This window comes from Erpetoichthys calabaricus, assembly GCF_900747795.2.
Source record: "Erpetoichthys calabaricus chromosome 1 unlocalized genomic scaffold, fErpCal1.3 SUPER_1_unloc_7, whole genome shotgun sequence".
In the NCBI taxonomy this organism is placed as follows: domain Eukaryota; kingdom Metazoa; phylum Chordata; class Cladistia; order Polypteriformes; family Polypteridae; genus Erpetoichthys; species Erpetoichthys calabaricus.
Window position 1 is genome coordinate 556,807 of NW_026261598.1, and position 21,163 is coordinate 577,969.

At 42.2% G+C, this 21,163-nt stretch overlaps 1 protein-coding gene and 1 long non-coding RNA gene across 46 annotated transcripts in view; one reads left to right on the top strand and one right to left on the bottom strand.

Moving 5' to 3' along the window:
* Positions 1–21,163, top strand: part of LOC114644339 (NACHT, LRR and PYD domains-containing protein 3-like) — a 284,794-nt gene that overhangs the window by 137,365 nt on the left and 126,266 nt on the right. For 2 of the 45 annotated variants that reach the window (XM_051921996.1, XM_051921995.1), the window contains exons 2-4: positions 11,037–11,207; positions 16,509–16,675; positions 16,875–17,049. The exons of 42 other annotated variants lie outside the window; for them this stretch is intronic. In XM_051921996.1, the coding sequence (XP_051777956.1) occupies positions 11,123–11,207; positions 16,509–16,675; positions 16,875–17,049 (427 nt within the window). In that variant the 5' untranslated portion in view covers positions 11,037–11,122. The remainder of the gene's footprint in view (positions 1–11,036; positions 11,208–16,508; positions 16,676–16,874; positions 17,050–21,163) is intronic. One more of the 45 variants, XM_051921997.1, reaches the window with a different exon arrangement.
* LOC127526439 (uncharacterized) overlaps positions 1–21,163 on the bottom strand; it is a 211,621-nt gene that overhangs the window by 85,028 nt on the left and 105,430 nt on the right. The window lies entirely within an intron of this gene.

A 21,163-nucleotide genomic window follows, 5' to 3' on the forward strand; every position in this document is an offset into this window, starting at 1 on the left:
TGAGCTCCACCCTGTCCTCCGCCATGGAGGGTTTAATGGCCGCTTTGTTGCTCTCAGCCCTTTTCTTTTCCCTGTTAGGAGACCCGCATTTCTGTGTGGGGATCTCCTGCTTTCTCTGGGGCTTGTGCACAACGTGAGGCTCTCTATGGAAAAGAGAGAGCCTCTTTGCTGTTTGCACGCCCGTTGTCCTATATAAACTCGGAGGCGGCGTCATTAGTACCGCATCACTCCGGGTAACAGCACTATTCAGCTGCCCCGGGACGATCGGTACTTCCCCCGCCCCTTCAGTAACCAACGGCAACCCCTTTTCCACGCGGGTCGGGCTCATAACGTCCGCATTAGTCCAGAGCAGCGTCTGATACCGCTGCTCCGGTTCTAACAGACAATTTACCGACCCCTCCGTCATGGTGCCACACTCCCTTGTCGGGTTCACAGTGCTTTGGCAACCGCTACTTATTAAACGCGTTGCCGATTCACACTGCGTCCCCTTATGATGTACGGTACAGAGAGCACCTACCTGCACCGCCGCATTAATCAAGGCCGGGGCTTCACGGCCTAACCGCCGAAGGTATGTCATCAGTCCCTTCAACGGCACTTCGGCTGCAGCTCCCAGCTCCTCCACACGCTCCTTCACCTCCTGTAGTCCCTGGAAGAAAGCGTAAAGGGGCGCGAGACATTTCTCTAGCTCCTGCAAGTTTATAAAGTTATTTGTCTCGGCCGGCAGTAAGGCTACTTCCTTATTTAGGTCACCTGCCGACCGGGAACCAATGAGCACGTCCACTCCTGGCACGTGCTCTGCTGGGCTTCGCAAGGCTTCCTGGGATTTGGAGTCTTCTGAGGGACGGGTGGCTGCAACAAGCCGACTGAGGTCTGCCTTTTTACTATTGATGGCAGACACTACAGTCACTTCCCGCCCCTCTTTCTTTTTGTTCAAAGTCGGCGCTGCTTCGCTCGCCGCCCCCTTCCCCTTCAGGGAGTGCAGACGCGTTGGGGAATTACTGACCTCACCGACGGCTCCCAACTGACCTTCCTCCCAGTTGCCATCGCGCGAGGTCACATGAACTGTGTCAGCGTATGGGCTGCTCCTCTGCCGACTCCTAGAACTGCTCGCCTTCTTGTTTTCGCGGCCATCTTGCCTAGGGGTGAGGCGGGCGTGCTCTTTGTCCGCTTCGTGCAGACAGGCCTCTGCAAACAGAGAAAAAGAAGCTCCCGGCAGTTCGTGTGCATCCCCAGCACTTACCTCGGAACGTAGGCGGTCTTTCTCCAACTCCCTGTAATAATCTTTGGGATTTGCCATGCGGCAACGTTCCGGCTGCTGCCCCGCTCGGGTTTGCTCTGCTTTGAGCTGCGCCCGGTCTTCCTCACTGCCGGTCAGGTAAGACCATAGCATCTCCAGCCCGTCTGGGACCGAAGTCTTCTGGCTAGCTCCAGTCTTCTTCCCAGATTTTTTCCCCATTTTTGCCTGCTGAAGAGATTGGCTTCCCGCTGCAGCGCTCTTTGTCGCGGGTGGAGTTTTCACCTCCGCGGTTACTAGAGGGACCTTTGTAGGGTTCTCTGCCACAACAAATTTAATATTTAATGCAGATCCTCTGCCTCCAGACGGCCAGAGACTCCTGCCGACTACGCCAGTGTAGCAGTAGAGGCTCGTGTCCACCTCTTGAACCCTCAGGTACCACTCTGATGACCAGGTGAATGTATAATAATATTTCTTTTTATTATAATACTGTGCACAAAGCACCCTCCACTCCACACTCATTAAACAATAAACAATTCTCTCAATAAACAATCCTCCACTCCCAGACACGTCGCCACCGTACCTCCCAGCTCAGCTCAGCGTTCTGGGTTTCCCAGAGTCCTTTTATAGCCCCTGACCCGGAAGTGGCTCCAAGCCAAACCCACAAGTCTGTTTTCCTTCCGGGTCAGGGCAAAGTCCTTTTCTTCATCCCGGGAGCACATCGCTTCTTCCAGTCACGTGACTGAGATGCACTCCCGGGTTATAGGGCATGCCAGAGCCCACTAGCCCCCTTACAGCGACTCCTGGCGGCCCCCAAGGTATCCAGCAGGGCTGTGTCAAAACACTACAAAGTCCATGAGGCCCTGCTGGAACTCGGGCACAAATATGCTGTCCGGAGGGCTCCTCCTAGCGGCCTGGGGGTGACGACCGGAGTCCATAGCCGGTCGTCTGTCACAATATATATATACATATCTATATATATATATATATATATATATATATATTTATCTATATATACATATATATATATATATATCTCTATACATACATATATATATATATATACACATATGTATATACAGTCGACCCTTGATATACGACCGGCTTGACATGCGAACAACTTGATTTACGACCAAAATTTTTATTTTGATTTACGACCAACATCTTGCGTTACGACCTGAATGAGGTCACGTGTATCCGCTTGCGCGATTGTAAACAAACAGAAACATTCCTATTAATGCGGCACTCATTCAATAAAATGTCAGGTTTGTAAACTCTCTTGGGACCTCCCCCAACTAGAAGACATGCCAAAGTCCAAACTCCGTATGGAAGACTGTTTATCTGTTGCTGGGGCAAAAGCCGGCTTAAAGCTGTGCTGAGTCTCTCAGCCAAAGCAAACAGAAAAGATATCGATGGGTGATATGCATGTGATATCCCTGCCCGGCAATGGACAAGCAAGCTTCCACAGTCGCGCTTCAGGATGCACTTCAGCATGTCGTTCCCATTGAGTGGGGGGGTCTCAGAAGAGTTCAGAAACAGTTCCTTGTATCATCGCAAGGAAATGCTGAGAAAAATTCTCGTCAGAATAACTTGTAGGCAGGAGGAGATTAAAATTAACGCAAAAGCAGCTATTGAAATGATTGCAAATGCCTGAGCGCAAGTTAAAAAAAGCCTTTAAAAAGCCTTCAGTTTCATTATCATCCTCCTCCCTTCCTGCAGCCCAAAGATGTCAAATTTAATGGTGAGTACAGTATGAAATTGTTGTTTCTGGTAGGCTAGGCACTTTTTATTACTTTTTGGTTAGTACATTAGAAAAATTATTGGTGTTTTGGTAAATTATGCACATTATACAACCCTTTTTTTTATTATGAAAAGGTTAAGTAAGTGTTGCAGTGGGAGGTTCGGAACGCATTATGGGTATTTCCATTATTTCTTATGGGAAAAATAGTCTTGACTTACAACCAACTTGAGTTACAACCAGCCCTCGCGAACGAATTGAGTTCGTAAGTCAAGGGTCCACTGTATATATATATACACATATGTATATATATATATATATATACACATATGTATATATATATATATATATATATATATATATATATATATATATATATATATACACATATGTATATATATATATATACACATATGTATATATATATATATACACATATGTATATATATATATATACACATATGTATATATATATATATATACACATATGTATATATATATATATATATATATATATATATATATATACTATATATATATATATATATACATATGTGTATATATATATATATATATATATATATATACATATGTGTATATATATATATATTATATATATATATATATATATATATATATATCTATATAATCTATATATATATATATCTATATATACAAATATGTATATCTATATATATATATATCCATCCATCCATCCATTTTCCAACCCGCTGAATCCGAACACAGGGTCACGGGGGTCTGCTGGAGCCATCCCAGCCAACACAGGGCACAAGGCAGGGAACCAATCCTGGGCAGGGTGCCAACCCACCGCAGGACACACACAAACACACCCACACACCAAGCACACACTAGGGCCAATTTAGAATCGCCAATCCACCTAACCTGCATGTCTTTGGACTGTGGGAGGAAACCGGAGCGCCCGGAGGAAACCCACGCAGACACGGGGAGAACATGCAAACTCCACACAGGGAGGACCCGGGAAGCGAACCCGGGTCCCCAGGTCTCCCAACTGCGAGGCAGCAGCGCTACCCACTGCGCCACCGTGCCGCCCTATATATATATATATATATATATATATACATATATATATTACATATATATAAATTACACTGTAATTTAATCCTGATACTCTGTATATCCAATTCATTATAATAACTATTCATTCAAAATTTGTACTAACCCCTACTCTCTCTTCTGTTTCCTTTTCCGGTGTCCTATTGGTGGTGGCTTGTGCCACCACCATCTACCATGATGTTCCAACAATGATGGATGGATTAAAAGCCAGAAGTCTGTATAACCATCAGCATCAAGTGACTCCGTGAGAACCCTAACTACAAAGAGGACTATTTCATTTATGTTAGGTAGAATGCGCAAAGGGGACTGGGCGGTCTCGTGGCCTGGAACCCCTACAGATTTTATTTTTTTCTCCAGCCTTCTGGAGTTTTTTTTTTGTTTTTCTGTCCACCCTGGCCATCGGACCTTACTCCTTTTTATGTTAACTAAGGTTGTCTTATTTTAATTTCTTATTTGTCTTTTATTCTTCTTTTCTTCATTATGTAAAGCACTTTGAGCTACTTTTTGTATGAAAATGTGCTATATAAATAAATGTTGTTGTTGTTGTTATATATCTATATATATATACATATCTATATACATATCTCTATATATATATATATCTATATACATATCTATATATATATATATATATATATATATATATATATATATATATATATATATATACATATATATATATACATATCTACATATTTTCTTATTTCGCGGGTGGCTCTAGAACGCAACCCCCGCGATGGAGGAGGGATTACTGTATGTATCTATATATATATATATATATATATATATAGATATGTATGTATATATATATATATATATATATATATATATATATATATATATATATATATATATATATATATATATATATATATAGATATATATATATATATATATATATATATATATATAGATATATATATATATATATATATATATATAGATATATATAGATATATATATATATATATATATATATATATATATAGATATATATAGATATAGATATATATATATAGATATATATAGATATATATATAGATAGATAGATAGATAGATAGATAGATATATATATATATATATATATATATATATATATATATATATATATATATATATATATATATATATATATAGATATATATATATATATATATACACATATCTACATTTATATATATATATATATATATATATATATATATATATATATATATATAGATAAATACAGTAATCCCTCCTCCATCGCGGGGGTTGCGTTCCAGAGCCACCCGCGAAACAAGAAAATCCGCGAAGTAGAAACCATATGTTTATATAGTTATTTTTATATTGTCATGCTTGGGTCACAGATTTGCACAGAAACACAGGAGATTGTAGAGAGACAGGAACGTTATTCAAACACTGCAAACAAACATTTGTCTCTTTTTCAAAAGTTTAAACTGTGCTCCATGACAAGACAGAGATGACAGTTCAGTCTCACAATTAAAAGAATGCAAACATATCTTCCTCTTCAAAGGAGCAAACAAATCAATAGGGCTGTTTGGCTTTTAAGTATGCGAAGCATCGCGGCACAAAGCTGTTGAAGGTGGCAGCTCATACCCCCTCCGTCAGGAGCAGAGAGAGAGAGAGAGACAGATAATAAAAATCAATACGTGCCCTTCGAGCTTTGAAGTATGCGAAGCACCGTGCAGCATGTCGCTTCACGAAGCAGCTGCACAGAAGGTAGCCAACGTGAAGATAATCTTTCAGCATTTTTAGACGAGCGTCCGTATCGTCTAGGTGTGCGAACAGCCCCCCTGCTCACACCCCCTACGTCAGGATCAGAGAAAGTCAGCGCAATAGAGACAGAGAAAAGTAAATTGGGTAGCTTCTCAGCCATCTGCCAATAGCGTCCCTTGTATGAAATCAACTGGGCAAACCAACTGAGGAAGCATGTACCAGAACTTAACACTAGAATTACCAGAGCCTACGAAAAAACTCGTATATCCGGCCCACCTTAAATCGCTTCTTAAATCCGTTCACACCTCTCCGCCAGCATCCTTTGTCCTCTAAATGTGCTGATAAAAGACAAGCTGCCAGCAGCCGGCTATTCCATCCCCCCACCAACTTAGAACGTGAGCGAAGTTTTCCCAGCTCACGCCTTGATTGATTATGTGGGAGTGAAGTGGAGTTTTACAGTGGAAATAAGACATCATTATTCTAAAGTAATCTGTGTAAACACATTGTTAAAACGGAAACTTTTTCATATTTTAGTAATAAATGTTACAAAATGTAGTAGGCATAAACTATAGAATATATAAACCCCGAGTTCCAAAGATCAAATAAACACTTTCACAAAAGCTTCAAGAATGATTCAACAGCTTCTGTGGCGTAGCGCGTTAAGATTTGCCTCTTAGCGCAGAGCAGCTTTTCCTTGCCTCACAGACCTCAGTTCGATTCCCCGCTGGGGATGAAGTGTTGCTTTTTTTTCTTTTCTTTTAAACCTCAAACGGACATAAAATTTATACATTGGTATGCACTGTCAGTTACTGAGATCGTTATATTTTCATGTGGGATGCTCCTTTTCAAATATTTTTTTAACAATTGAGACTGCAATTAACAGGAACAACTGTCCTTATAACTTATTTTTAAGATCCATAACACACAGACAGACAGAGCACTGCGTAATACAGAGACAGACAGGCAGAGAAGTCACTAGATATAGAAATAAACAGGGAAGCCACATGTACTGAAAGAAAAAAAGAACAACATGTGCATTGTCCCAGCTGCACTGAATAAGCGCAGGCGCTCTAACATCACCCCTCCCCCGATCTTACTTAGAGAGTCAGGGACAACGCACATGTTGTCCTTTTTTTCTTTCAGTACATGTGGCTTCCCTGTTTATTTCTATATCTAGTGACTTCTCTGCCTGTCTGTCTCTGTATTACGCAGTGCTCTGTCTGTCTGTGTGTTATGGATCTTAAAAATAAGTTATAAGGACAGTTGTTCCTGTTAATTGCAGTCTCAATTGTTAAAAAAATATTTGAAAAGGAGCATCCCACATGAAAATATAACGATCTCAGTAACTGACAGTGCATACCAATGTATAAATTTTATGTCCGTTTGAGGTTTAAAAGAAAAGAAAAAAAAGCAACACTTCATCCCCAGCGGGGAATCGAACTGAGGTCTGTGAGGCAAGGAAAAGCTGCCCTGCACTAAGGGGCAAAGCTTAGCGCGCTACGCCACAGAGGCTGTTGTATTGTCCTTGAAGCTTTTGTGAAAGTGTTTATTTGATCTTTGGAACTCGGGCTTTATATATTCTATAGTTTATGCCTACTACATTTTGTAACATTTATTACTAAAATATGAAAAAGTTTCTGTTTTAACAATGTGTTTACACAGATTACTTTAGAATAATGATGTCTTATTTCCACTGTAAAACTCCACTTCACTCCCACATAATCAATCAAGGCGTGAGCTGGGAAAACTTCGCTCACGTTCTAAGTCGGTGGGGGGATGGAATAGCCGGCTGCTGGCAGCTTGTCTTTTATCAGCACATTTAGAGGACAAAGGATGCTGGCGGAGAGGTGTGAACGGATTTAAGAAGCGATTTAAGGTGTGCCGGATATACGAGTTTTTTCGTAGGCTCTGGTAATTCTAGTGTTAAAAGACCCATTATCCGCAGAAATCCGCGAACCAGCAAAAAATCAGTGATATATATTTAAATATGCTTACATATAAAATCCGTGATAGAGTGAAGCCGCGAAAGGCGAAGCGCGATATAGCGAGGGATCACTGTGTGTATATATATATATATATATATATATATATATATATATATATATATATATATATATATATATATATACACACACATATCTACATATATATATCAAAATACCCGCGCTTCGCAACGGCGAAGTACTGCTTTAAAATTTTTATTAAGAAGAAAAGTAAACCTTTTTAAACCGAGGGAAAATGTATCAATAATTATTTGTTAAGGATCTGTTTGTATATCACGTTGTCAGTTCGCCCCTCTGGTTGTAATATGACCAAGCTGTGTGCTGAGCTTACTCTTGAGCATGCAACGTACAGTTTGCTATGTGAAAATCAGTCTTGCCTCAAATCAATGCCTTCCTTTTGTAGGGTCTGTCCCTGAGACTTATTAATTGTCATTGCGAAGCAGAGCCTTAGTGGAAATTGGAGGCGTTTGAATTGAAATGGGAGATCAGAGGGTATAACGGGGATGCGAGGAATAAAAACTCTCTCCCCTGAGCCACCGCTAGTAAAAATAGTTGCCTCAATGACGTTCTTTTGCAGACACGTGACCTGAAGTCTCGTGCCGTCAGAAAGTTTCAGTGGCTGTACGCAAATCCACAATCGGTTTCATATTGTTTTCGTACCTTATCAATTGTGTAATGTGTTTTTTGAACAGGTTTGATTCATCGAAGTGATCACTCCTACTGCGTTGAGTCACTTCACGTGAGTCGCTGTCTTGTGTGATGTTGCGATGTCCACGGGTTTATTTAATGACCCGGCAGTTAAAAGTTTCTCGCTACAGCAATTTTAACTCTGTTACGAAGTGATCCAGACTGTCGTTTATACCTCGTGTCTTATCATTAAACTTGTATCTCGCGAATATGGCATTGCAAACGGCAGCGGGTCAGTTCACGTGCTTACGTGGGAGGTGTGATGACACGATATATTTTGATATATATCAAAATACCCGCGCTTCGCAGCGGCGAAGTACTGCTTTAAAAATTTTATTAAGAAGAGAAGTAAACCTTTTTAAACTGAGGAAAATGAACCGGTTGTAATGTGACCAAGCTGTGTGCTGAGTTTACTCTTGAGCATGAAATCTAACGTGGTTTGTGCCCTTCAGAATGAAAACAGTTTCCATTTACCTCTTTAATAAAAGGCGAGCTTTTAAGCCTGAGAAATCACCCCGTAAATGCACACGTTTAATTGCACATGTGTTAATATGTATACTTACACAGTATTAAAAGATACTCAACAATTAACGTTATTTACCTTTGTTCCCGCTTTTGATAAAAGGCAAGCTTTTAAGCCTGAGAAATCACCCCGTAAATGCACACGTTTAATTGCACGTTTGATTACGTAGGAGGCGTGATGACGCGATACGTGACTCCGCCTCCTCCATTAGAGTATATGGACAAAAAACAGGTTCCAGTTATGACCATTATGCGTAGAATTTCGAAATGAAACCTGCCAAATTTTTGTAAGTAAGCTGTAAGGAATGAGCCTGCCAAATTTCAGCCTTCTGCCTACACGGGAAGTTGGAGAATTAGTGATGAGTGAGTCAGTCAGTCAGTCAGTCAGTCAGTGTGTCAGTCAGTGAGGGCTTTGCCTTTTATTAGTATAGATATGTATATATGTATATATATGTATATGTAGATATGTGTATATGTAGATATGTATATATATGTATATATGTATATGTATATATATGTTTACATAACCTCTTTAACACACTACTTCTCCGCTGCCAAGCGCGGGTATTTTGCTAGTTAACTATAAGTAACTTTTGTAATTGTGGATTGGCACTCAGGCTAAACAATAACAAAGTCAGATCACTCATGGGAGACACTTTGGAAACGGCACAGCAAAGGCTGTTTAACAAGAGTTCTGATATTGTGGATTGATGTAAAAAACATTGACTCATCTGTTAATTGTATTTTTTTTAACAAGCTAATGGGGTAAATATAAATCTTACAATAGTAAATGTTGCAAACCTAACAGAGTGATTCTCTGACGAACCAGATTTTAAAAGTATTTTGTTACAAAAACAGCTTTTAAGGGTTTGGTTAAATGTAAGAATCCTAAATTATTTTGGAATTCACTAATTCAACAGTACAGATATAACAATGTTTGAATTTTTAGTATAATTTTAAGCAGTGTTTTCAGTTATTGGACAGACAATATGAGAGAATAAATTTAAACTGTGCACATGTTCAGATAAATCAGACAGTCCATGATGATTTCAATCTTTATAAACCTGTGCTGAAATGAAATGTGTGCTGCTTGGTCGGACTTTTTGGTAAAATCTTACAGCAGCATAACTAAGGGACAGAAAAGAGTGATGACAGAGCAGAGCGGCCATTATCTGATCAAGGGATTCTGGAGGAAATCCTCTCTACAGCTAACTCTTCATTTTATGTTCAATAATCAGGACATGTGGTTTGGCTCCTGAGTGTACATGTTAGTATAATAATTTACAGGTACAGTGTGTTCTATGCATATTCATGTGTTAAACAAGTTAACCATCTGATTTGGAATGTTTAACAAATTTACTTTATTTTTGGTTGACTAAAACCAATTAACTTTTTCTCAATTAAAATTGATTTATTTTTTGTTGACTAAAACTAACAATAACTAAATGACTAAAGTGTGTCTAAAACAAAAATGCAATTTAGTTTGAAGATTAAGACTAAAACTAAATGAAAATGTATTGTCCAAATGAACACTGCATTGTCCATGAGATGTGTCAGTGATTTACAAATCTATTTTTTACATACCGTGTTGTTGGCCTCATATCAATGTTCCAAATGTCTGAGACATGTCTACACCTAAATTATCAAAACTCCAAAGACAGAATATTCACTGGCTAATGTAAGGTCTCCTGAACAATGACAGCCTCCTAGTACTTCAGTCTTGCAGGCTGCGTATCCACAAAATAACTTTAAGGGTCCTACAGACGTCTGCACAAAAAGACACAGCCATTGAATTCATGTGTCCCAAAGCTGTCACGTCTCGTAATTGAATTCTGAGGCCTCAATCAGATTGTAGCTTACACCATCAGAAGTTCATGTTGACCATCGACTTTCAGTTCCAGAGTTTGTTATCAAGTTGTGGACTTTCATCTTCTTTCAGTCCCTCATGTCAAAATAATGAGAGACCTGAGTCTGCCATCCCTCTGCTCAACTCTTATCATTTTTTTAATTTCATGTCCTCTTTGTTTTGTTTTCACAGCCCACGCTTGCTAAGAGGTCATATTAAGTTTGCTTAAAGGAGCCATCAAAGGAGACAAACTTCCATTAAGATCACAAAATCATAAGATGAGTGAAGACGGCTTGTGTAAGAAATTTGTGTCCATGATCTCCAAGAAAGGGAGACGTGATGAAGACGTCAACGCTCTGTCTGGTGAGTAAAAGCTTGGAGATGTTTGTTTTTGACGTTAAGCTGTTTTAACATGTCACACTTTATGAAAGGGAAACAGACTTTATTTATATGCGTGCTGTTAACTTTGTAGATGGACTGCTAGGTAATATCACCCAGTGTAATGGAATCTCTTTTTTATGTTTTTAATCTTTTCACTTTTTATTTGCTTCTAAAAGTTGAAAGGCATTGAGCCTTTAGTGTAGTTATAAATGAATATACATTGTAATGAGGTAATTGTTAATTCCTAGCAGTTGACAGTTGTGTGAAGTTTTAAAGGACAAAATGTCTGTTTACAGGAGAAAAGTCACAAAAGGATCAAATCTGCAAAAGTTTAAAGGAGAAAAGAGCTGAACTGATAAGTGTGTCAGGTAACTGAGCTGAACTGATGACCTTGTAGAGCCGAGAGTGTCAGACCTCAACAAAGACATGTAGGACGACAAGAAGTCAAGAGAGACCGTAGACATTTGATTAGTTTAAAAATTCATTTTACTTTATGAGCAGCTGACTAAGGTTCTTAAAAGTGATTGAGAAAGCCACAAAAGGCACATAAAGGGCAGGAGTTGGGCAAAATGTAGCAGAGAGTTGATGAATACAATAAGCTCTGGATGAACACTTGGTCCTCCATAACAGTACAAGGTTTAAGCAGCAGTGAGAGGGAACAGCCATCTAGCAATGAATGAATTTAGTTTACATTTACATTCAACTTATGTTAGACGAAACCAGTTTAGCTCAAACAAATTGTAAAACTAACGGCGAAATGATGACATTCATCTTTACTCTTTGGCTTTATGGATTGAGTTTTCTAGAAGTCCACACCAGACTGAGATGCCTTGTTACCCAGCACCTCAAGTTCACTTTTGATGATTTGTTTTCTTTACATCTTGTAAAGCACTTTAAGCAACATGTACAGTATGAAAATGAGTTATAGAAATAAATGTTGTGGGTGAGGAGGAGGTTGCACTTCTGTGTATGAACAGAGAACTGGAGGAACTCGCGTAGACGTCCTTCTGAAAGACACTGTGCACAACTAAAGTGGTGTTGAAGGATACTCCAGTCCAGAGAGCTAGTAGGTTATGGTCAGATACAAATACAAGGTGAGTGCTCAAAACTGACCAGCAGCGTCAGCAGAATTATCAAAGTCCAGCAGTTCAGAGCACCTTGTTGAGCAAGATGTCATCTCTGATATCTGACATCCTCAGCAGGACTGAAGACCCTCTGTGGTTCTCCTCTAACTGAACTACCAGAGAGAAAGGAAGAACAATAACTGACAGACATACAGCAGTCTCTTCAGGTGGGCTACCATCTCAGTGCTCAAGTAGGAGACCTCCCTGGGCAGATGTGTAAGCTCCTGGCTAGAGTGGGAGTGGATCCAATTGTCACAGAAAATGCTGAGTGGGTCTTGCACTTACTTCAAAATAAGGAAAAAAGTCTAACCAGGCCCCTTGAGCTCTCCAGTTTGGAGGGAAAGGCCAGAGTAGGAATAATTGAAAAGAACCACCAGTTCAGCTGTCCTGAATCCACCTGTAAAAATGTACAAGGAGGGTAGGATAAGAAAGAACGTCATTGATTGTCCTGCTGACGATGACTGTGGGACAAACTAGGATCTTAATCACCTTTAAAGGATAATTTCAATATTTTTCAAGTCAAAGTTATTTCATCACAGTCATTGTCAATCTTAGTGTGCCACATCAAACTGTGCTCTAATGTAAAGCATATTTTATAAACCTGAATAAATATGTTGCCTGTTCTTGCCTTTTATAATGGAGGTGAAGAGTACTGGTGTTCTAATGTGGAAAAAAAGCCCTAAAACTCACCAAATATGTCCACTTTGAAGTAGCAAAGGTTTCAGTTTAAGAAAATGTTCCTTCCACATATCTGAAGCATGCTTGTCACAACCCCCCAGTGCAGTCCTGTGGGGGGTGTTGTTGCAGGCTATTCAGTCCCTGTACAGCTGGAGCGAAAACTTGGTCCGCATTGCTGGCAGTAAGTTAGATTCAATCCCAGTGGTGTGGGACTCCGTCAGGACTGGAGTTTGTCACTGATTTAGTTCATATTATTATGGAAAGAATTTCTTGGAGCAGCCAAGGAGTGAATAGCCTCCAGTTTGGTGACCTTAAGATGACATCTCTGCTTTTTGAAGATGATGTGATCCTGCTGGCTTCATCCTGCTGTGTCCTCAGGTGCACACTGGGTTTGCTTGTGGCTGAGTGTGAAGCAGCAGTTATGAGGATCAGCACCTCCAAGTTTGCGATCATGGTTCTCAGCTGGAAAAGGGTTTGAGATGGGGTGCTGCCTCAAATAGATGAGTTTAAATATCTCAGCATCTTGTTTACGAGTGAGGGAAGAAGGAAATCGACAAAAGGTTCGGTTATGCTTTCATTGTACTGGTGAATCATGGTAATGAGAGAGCTGAGCCAAAAGGCAAAGATCCCAGTTTACTGGTGGATCTACATTCCTGTTTTCACCTCTGGTCAGAAGCTTTGCAAAGTGACTGAAAGAGCTAGAAACACAACACTCAGATACAAATCAATCCGTAAATATACAGCGAGAACATCCAAACTACATATAGACTGGTACTGTGAGGCAGGAATAACAGCTGTGTGCTACCATTGTGCCTACGCTAAAGCATCCATACTAAACTTCTCTTTAATTTAAACTAAATGTATGCCTACAATGTCTGTTCTCTTCTTATCTGTTGACTGCAAGCTTTCTTTTGCTAGAGCACTGAAGCACACATGTGCATCAACATATGGACATTAGCAGGCAATATCTTTGTGACATAGTGAAATAAGCTTCTGTATAGTGAAAGAATGTGAATGACTGTGTGAGTCTCCTTAGTTATTGTTGTCTACAAAACCGAAACAGAAATTCATATCTGGGCCTCAACATTCAATGTCAGTAACGGTGCTTGGCGATGACTTTCTGAGGTGAATCCATAGCCCTGGGACTGAAAGTGTGCCACAGAGAAACCTGATCAGAAAAGTGTAATGTACAGCCAGCCTCCTTTTAAAATGGTTGAGTCTCAAAAAATGATTTGCTTTTATCTTTTGTTCTTCCTAAAATGACACAAATGTGCTGTTTTACAATATGAATACAATGTCAAAAATGGACGTGTTCAGTAACTTTTAATGCTTTTTCTCACTTTGGGGCTCAGTACCCATTAGCTCTGTTGTAAAACACACGAGCAGGCTTGTTATTTTCTTACATTTATAGTTAAGCTTCACTTTAGAATACAGTTTCATCTAATAAAATAATATATATCATGATTGTGAAGAAAGAAATTTAACTCTCAAAATACCAAACATATCTTTTAAGACAAACACCCCTATATTACAAAGAAATTGTATTTAGATATGGCCAAACTTAAAGTTCATATTTTTGTCAAATCAATCAATTAAAAGTCAAAAAAACAGTTATTCAAATTCCAGTGGTACTGACTGATTGATGTCATTAGGAGACCCCTGCTTTATTAGTTAAGACTAATTTAGTCGGTTTAAGCAGAGCTGTTTTTTTGTTGGACAACTTCAACTCTTTGATGTAATGATTAATTATAGTCCATATATCTGTTGAGTTTAAAGTGGTATATCTTTGGCCTTGGAGAAGACTTACTGATAGACAATAGCAGGCGCAGGGTGAAGTCCTCACTTTTTACTTTGCATTAATGTCGTGTTACTCATGAGGGATGTTACAAAGGACAAAGAGGAAATCTGACACTGAAGCTCACTAACTGTTTGGGTCAGAGACAAGAAGCCATTTCATTCCTTTCACTTGTAACTTGTACTGTTATGAAGCAGAGCTTCCTGAGAAATAAAAGTAAATAAAAATTCTTCCACATTTTCTTAGGTGTTTTATGTGTCTGAAAGGTATATTTTCTGGTTTATGGGTGTGAGTAGGAATTACCAATGGTCAAAGATTTCTGTAACTTTGGTCCAATTTCCACACCAAGTTTGTATTTTATAAATCCCGACTTCTGCTTAAGAAATGGCTTACACATGTTTCTGGGCCCAGTAGTTGGTTGCTTTTCTTCTAGGAGCCATAACACACCCAGGCACATGAGAGAATTCCTCCCTTTGAGTCCTGAACATCTTAACCTTTAAAAGCTCTGCAAGTTTATTACTAATAGAAATGTGTAGCCACCTAAGTTGTAGGCCTAAAAGTCTTGTTATCACCCATAAGACCCTCATATGCAGGATTCATTAAGCCAACTGTTAAGAGAATGACAAGGCAACTTTAAAAATTATCTAACATACATAAGACATACTGGGTTGTACTTGCTTGTTTTTCAAAAAGCCCAAACTTATTATTAATGTTACCTCCAAAAGTCCATTCTGGCAATTTTGCCTCATCTCCAGCACTGCTGTGTGTGCATTTCAATTGGCTGAGATGATGACAGGAAAAAACAGGAGACCAAGCAGATTGGATGCATCAGTATCACATGACATTGAATTGCATTCACCACCCTCTTCAAACATGGGAGCAGCCGACCAGCAGCACCTCAGTAATCAGACTTAAACTGACAGGCAGATTTTGTTACGCCACTATTTCTGTTCAGTTTATTTTGTAATGTGCTGTTCATGGAGTGCTGACATGTCTGTGGAGACGCTGTCACAGAAAAAGGCACCCAAATGGACATTCATGATTTAGGTTTGTAACCCAAAATTGAACTCTGACTAAACCTGATGGGAAAAATAAAGCACTGGATCTGTAACTGGAAGGGACCTTTGATTCAATTTGATCACCAGATGCTGCTGTTTCCTTTAAAGTCAGGTATGAGCATTTCTTTTAGAGCTACATGATGACCCACACTATAGTGACCAAGACAGCTGTTCTCTTTGAGCCTTAGAGATCAGAGCTCATTCAGTGTGTCAAAGATCCACTCTTCCAAACCTACGCTTTTTTTGCCAGTGATTGAGTGTCTTCTTAATTATGTTGTTGATTTGGTGGTCTTCTCTTCAAGTGATATTACTAACCCAGCAAACCACACTGGCGATCATAGAGTTGTAGAACATGTAAAGGATGTCACTACCCTCATTAAAGGACCAGAGTCTCATCAGTACAAAGGGTCTCCTTTATCCTTTCTTATATATTTGTCCTTACAGCAACTCGTGTGCATTATGAGACCAGTCCATCCTGTCGTTGATGTTATTCCATCATATTTACTCTGTGAATAGATGAGGCTACTAGTTAGGATTGAGATAAGCATTCATGTCAGACAGAATTCTGATCCCTAAGTCTCCAATACATTTGTATTTGTTAATTTTCATCTTATTCTTTCCATTTCAGGTTTAACACAAAAGTTTCCTAAAGTAATAGAAACCTTCTCTCATGAGGAGCTCCTCAAGATCACCGAGTACTACAAGCCCCACCTGGCTTACGTGATTGAATACGACATCACGAGTATCCTGCAGAACCTGGCCACCAAGAACATCCTCACCAACGATGATGCCAAGGTAGGCAGGTCTCCCTGTCATTTTGAGGCACAGAGAGCTGAGCAGAAATGGTGAGCTCAGGACAATCATCTGAGACTGCCTGACCGTCCATAGTGAGTCATTCTGTTATTGTGACATCATCAGACCCCTACTGACCACACTGCTTTGCTCCCAGTGATCTTTTCTAAACTAGTCCTGTAGTCATTTGCTTGTCTTTCAGAGATTCAAAGCCAAAGAAAAGTCTGAGGGGCGAGCAGGTGTGGAGTCCTTCATCAGTGACATAATGAAGATGGAGAGTGTGGTACTCATGAGCCTGTGGGAGGCACTAGCTGAAGAACTTGCGAGATTTCCATCACCAAACCTGACAAGAATACTAGAGGAGGTGACAGAGGGTGGTGAGTTAATGGGGTCTTGTGTGACAGGGAAACACTGAATGTGTAGAAATCACAAAAGGAGACAAAGCGAGAGACACAGGAACACAAAACACATTACTGTATGTAGGCCACTAGACTCACAACTGTCAGGTTCGTCACTTACACTGAGACATCTGCTTGATGGCCATCAATGCCAACAGTTTCTTCAGTTTCTTGGATTTTCTCTTTTATGTGTCTATTAAAGTCTTTATAGGGTCAGTGGTCCCACTGTATTATTTAGTAACTGGTGTGCTACTGTTACCTATGTGTGACCGAAGAAAGTAGGGTGAAATGACACCTTTTATTGGCTAACTAAATAGATTACAAATGCAAGCTTTCAAGGCAGCTAAGGCCCCTTCATCAGGCAAGGTGTAACAAAGAAACTGAAAAATACTCTAGCTTATATCCATCCATCCATCCATCCTCTTCCGCTTATCCGAGGTCGGGTCGCTGGGGCAGCAGCTTGAGCAGAGATGCCCAGAATTCCCTCTCTCCGGCCACTTCTTCTAGCTCTTCCGGGGGAATCCCAAGGTGTTCCCAGGCCAGCCGGGAGACATAGTCCCTCCAGCGTGTTCTGGGTCTTCCCCAGGGCCTCCTCCCGGTTGGACGTGCCCAGAACACCTCACCAGGGAGGCGTCCAGGAGGCATCCTGATCAGATGCCCGAGTCACCTCATCTGACTCCTCTCGATGCGGAGGAGCAGCGGCTCTACTCTGAGCCCCTCCCGGATGATTGAGCTTATCACCCTATCTTTAAGGGAGAGCCCAGACACCCTGCGGAGAAAACTCATTTCAGCTGTTTGTATTCGCGATCTCGTTCTTTCCGTCACTACCCATAGCTCATGACCACAGGTGAGGGTAGGAACATAGATCGGCTGGTAAATTGAGAGCTTTGCCTTATGGCTCAGCTCCTTTTTCACCACGACAGACCGATGCAGGGACCGCATCACTGCGGACGCCACACCGATCCGCCTGTCGATCTCACGCTCCATTCTTCCTTCACTCGTGAACAAGACCCCGAGATACTTGAACTCCTCCACTTGGGGCAGGATCTCGCTCCCAACCCTGAGAGGGCACTCCACCCTTTTCCGGCTGAGGACCATGGTCTTGGATTTAGAGGTGCTGATTCCCATCCCAGCCGCTTCACACTCAGCTGCGAACCGATCCAGAGAGAGCTGAAGATCACGGCCTGATGAAGCAAACAGGACAACATCATCTACAAAAAGCAGTGACCCAATCCTGAGTCCACCAAGCCAGACCCCCTCAACACCCTGGCTGCGCCTAGAAATTCTGTCCGTAAAAGTTATGAACAGAATCGGTGACAAAGGGCAGCCCTGGCGGAGTCCAACTCTCACTGGAAACGGGTTCGACTTACTGCCGGCAATGCGGACCAAGCTCTGACACCGGTTGTACAGGGACCGAACAGCCCTTATCAGGGGGTCCGGTACCCCATACTCTCGGAGCACCCCCCACAGGATTCCCCGAGGGACACGGTCGAACGCCTTTTCCAAGTCCACAAAACACATGTAGACTGGTTGGGCGAACTCCCATGCACCCTCCAGGACCCTGCTAAGGGTGTAGAGCTGGTCCACTGTTCCGTGACCAGAACGAAAACCACACTGTTCCTCCTGAATCCGAGGTTCGACTATCCGACGGACCCTCCTCTCCAGAACCCCCGAATAGACTTTTCCAGGGAGGCTGAGGAGTGTGATCCCTCTGTAGTTGGAACACACCCTCCGGTCCCCCTTCTTAAAGAGGGGGACCACCACCCCAGTCTGCCAATCCAGAGGCACTGTCCCTGATGTCCATGCGATGTTGCAGAGACGTGTCAACCAAGACAGCCCTACAACATCCAGAGCCTTGAGGAACTCCGGGCGTATCTCATCCACCCCCGGGGCCCTGCCACCAAGGAGTTTTTTACCACCTCGGTGACCTCAGTCCCAGAGATGGGGGAGCCCACCTCCGAGTCCCCAGGCTCTGCTTCCTCATTGTAAGGCATGTTAGTGGGATTGAGGAGGTCTTCGAAGTACTCCCCTCCCCTATGGGAGGGGCCAAGGAGGTCGGGTGCAGTGTGAGTTGGGTAGTGGCCAAAGGCGGGGACCTTGGCGGTCCGATCCTCGGCTACAGAAGCTGGCTCTTGGGACGTGGAATGTCAGCTCTCTGAAGGGGAAGGAGCCTGAGCTAGTGCACGAGGTCGAGAGGTTCTGGCTAGATATAGTCGGGCTCACCTCGATGCACAGCTTGGACTCTGGAACCAATCTTCTTGAGAGGGGCTGGACTCTCTACCACTCTGGAGTTGCCCCCGGTGAGAGGCGCCGAGCGGGTGTGGGCATACTTATTGCCCCCCGACTTGGAGCCTGTACATTGGGGTTTACCCCGGTGGACGAGAGGGTAGCCTCCCTCCGCCTTCGGGTGGGGGGACGGGTCCTGACTGTTGTTTGTGCGTATGCACCGAACAGCAGTTCAGAGTACCCACCCTTTTTGGAGTCCCTGGAGGGCACACCTTCTGGGGACTCCGTCGTACTGCTGGGAGACTTCAATGCTCACGTGGGCAATGACAGTGAGACCTGGAAGGGCGTGATTGGGAGGAATGGCCCCCCCGATCTGAACCCGAGTGGTGTTTTGTTATTGGACTTCTGTGCTCGTCACTGATTGTCCATAACGAACACCATGTTCAGGCATAGGGATGTTCATATGTGCACTTGGCACCAGGACACCCTAGGCCTCAGTTCGATGATCGACTTTGTGGTCGTGTCATCGGACTTGCGGCCACATGTCTTGGACACTCGGGTGAAGAGAGGGGCGGAGCTGGCAACTGATCACCACCTGGTGGTGAGTTGGCTCCGATGGTGGGGGAGGATGCCGGTCAGGCCTAGTAGGCCCAAACGTGTTGTGAGGGTCTGCTGGGAACGTCTGGCAGAGCCCCCTGTCAGAAGTAGCTTCAACTCCCACCTCCGGCAGAACTTCGACCATGTCCCGAGGGAGGTGGGGGACATTGAGTCCGAATGGGCCATGTTCTGTGCCTCTATTGTTGAGGCGGCTGACCGGAGCTGTGGTCGTAAGGTAGTCGGTGCCTGTCGTGGCGGCAATCCCGAACCCGTTGGTCGACACCAGCGGTGAAGGATGCCATCAAGCTGAAGAAGGAGTCCTACCGGTCCTTTTTGTCCTGTGGGACTCTGGAGGCAGCTGATAGGTACCAAGGCCAAGCGGAATGTGGCTTCGGTGGTTGCTGAGGGAAAAACTCGGGCATGGGAGGAGTTTGGGGAGGCCATTGAAAATGACTTTCGGACGGCTTCGAGGAGATTCTGGTCCACCGTCCGGCGTCTCAGGAGGGGGAAGCAGTGCAGTGTCAACACTGTGTATGGTGGGGATGGTGCGCTGCTGACCTCGAGTCGGGACGTTGTGGGTCGGTGGGGGGAGTACTCTAGCTTATATTGGGACAGAAAAGTGATTTTTTTTTTTCTTTCATCTTAACAACCTTAATGTTCAAATGTTAGCAAAATGAATACAACTGAGATTAATTAACCCTGAAAGAAGAGAACAATGAATTAATAAAATGTAGCGATAAGATAACCATCACTAGAGAAAGTTCTGTCATGACCACATATTTGACTTGAATGTCACTTCTTCTACACTTTATAAGACTACAACTACAGTCCACCAGGATGTCCAGAAATATTTTTATCTTTCTTTAACAGAAAGTTACAGTTTCTGTTTTTTTTCTGACACCCCTGATCTTAGCACACCTCTCAGGTTGGTGTGTGTAAACATTAGCTTTAGATGCCCCCAGATGCCCACACTCATGCTCATCATGTTTGTATTTTCAGACATTTCTCCCTTAGATCCCCATGAAGCTTGTTGTTCACCTGAGGCCTCAGTAAAGAGTCCCTGCTCTCCGCTTTGCCTCCTGCTCTGCTCAGCATGATAAACACACACAATATGTCTGCTGTTCCTAATACTGTCTAGTTTGTCATTTTCTGGGTCTTCTTTCCAGGACAGTTAATTGCAGACCTCCCAATATGGACACACATTGGTGGTTTGCTCTTTGCTTTCAAACGTTAACTCTTCATTGGTGCCAAACAACGTGCACGTTAGCAG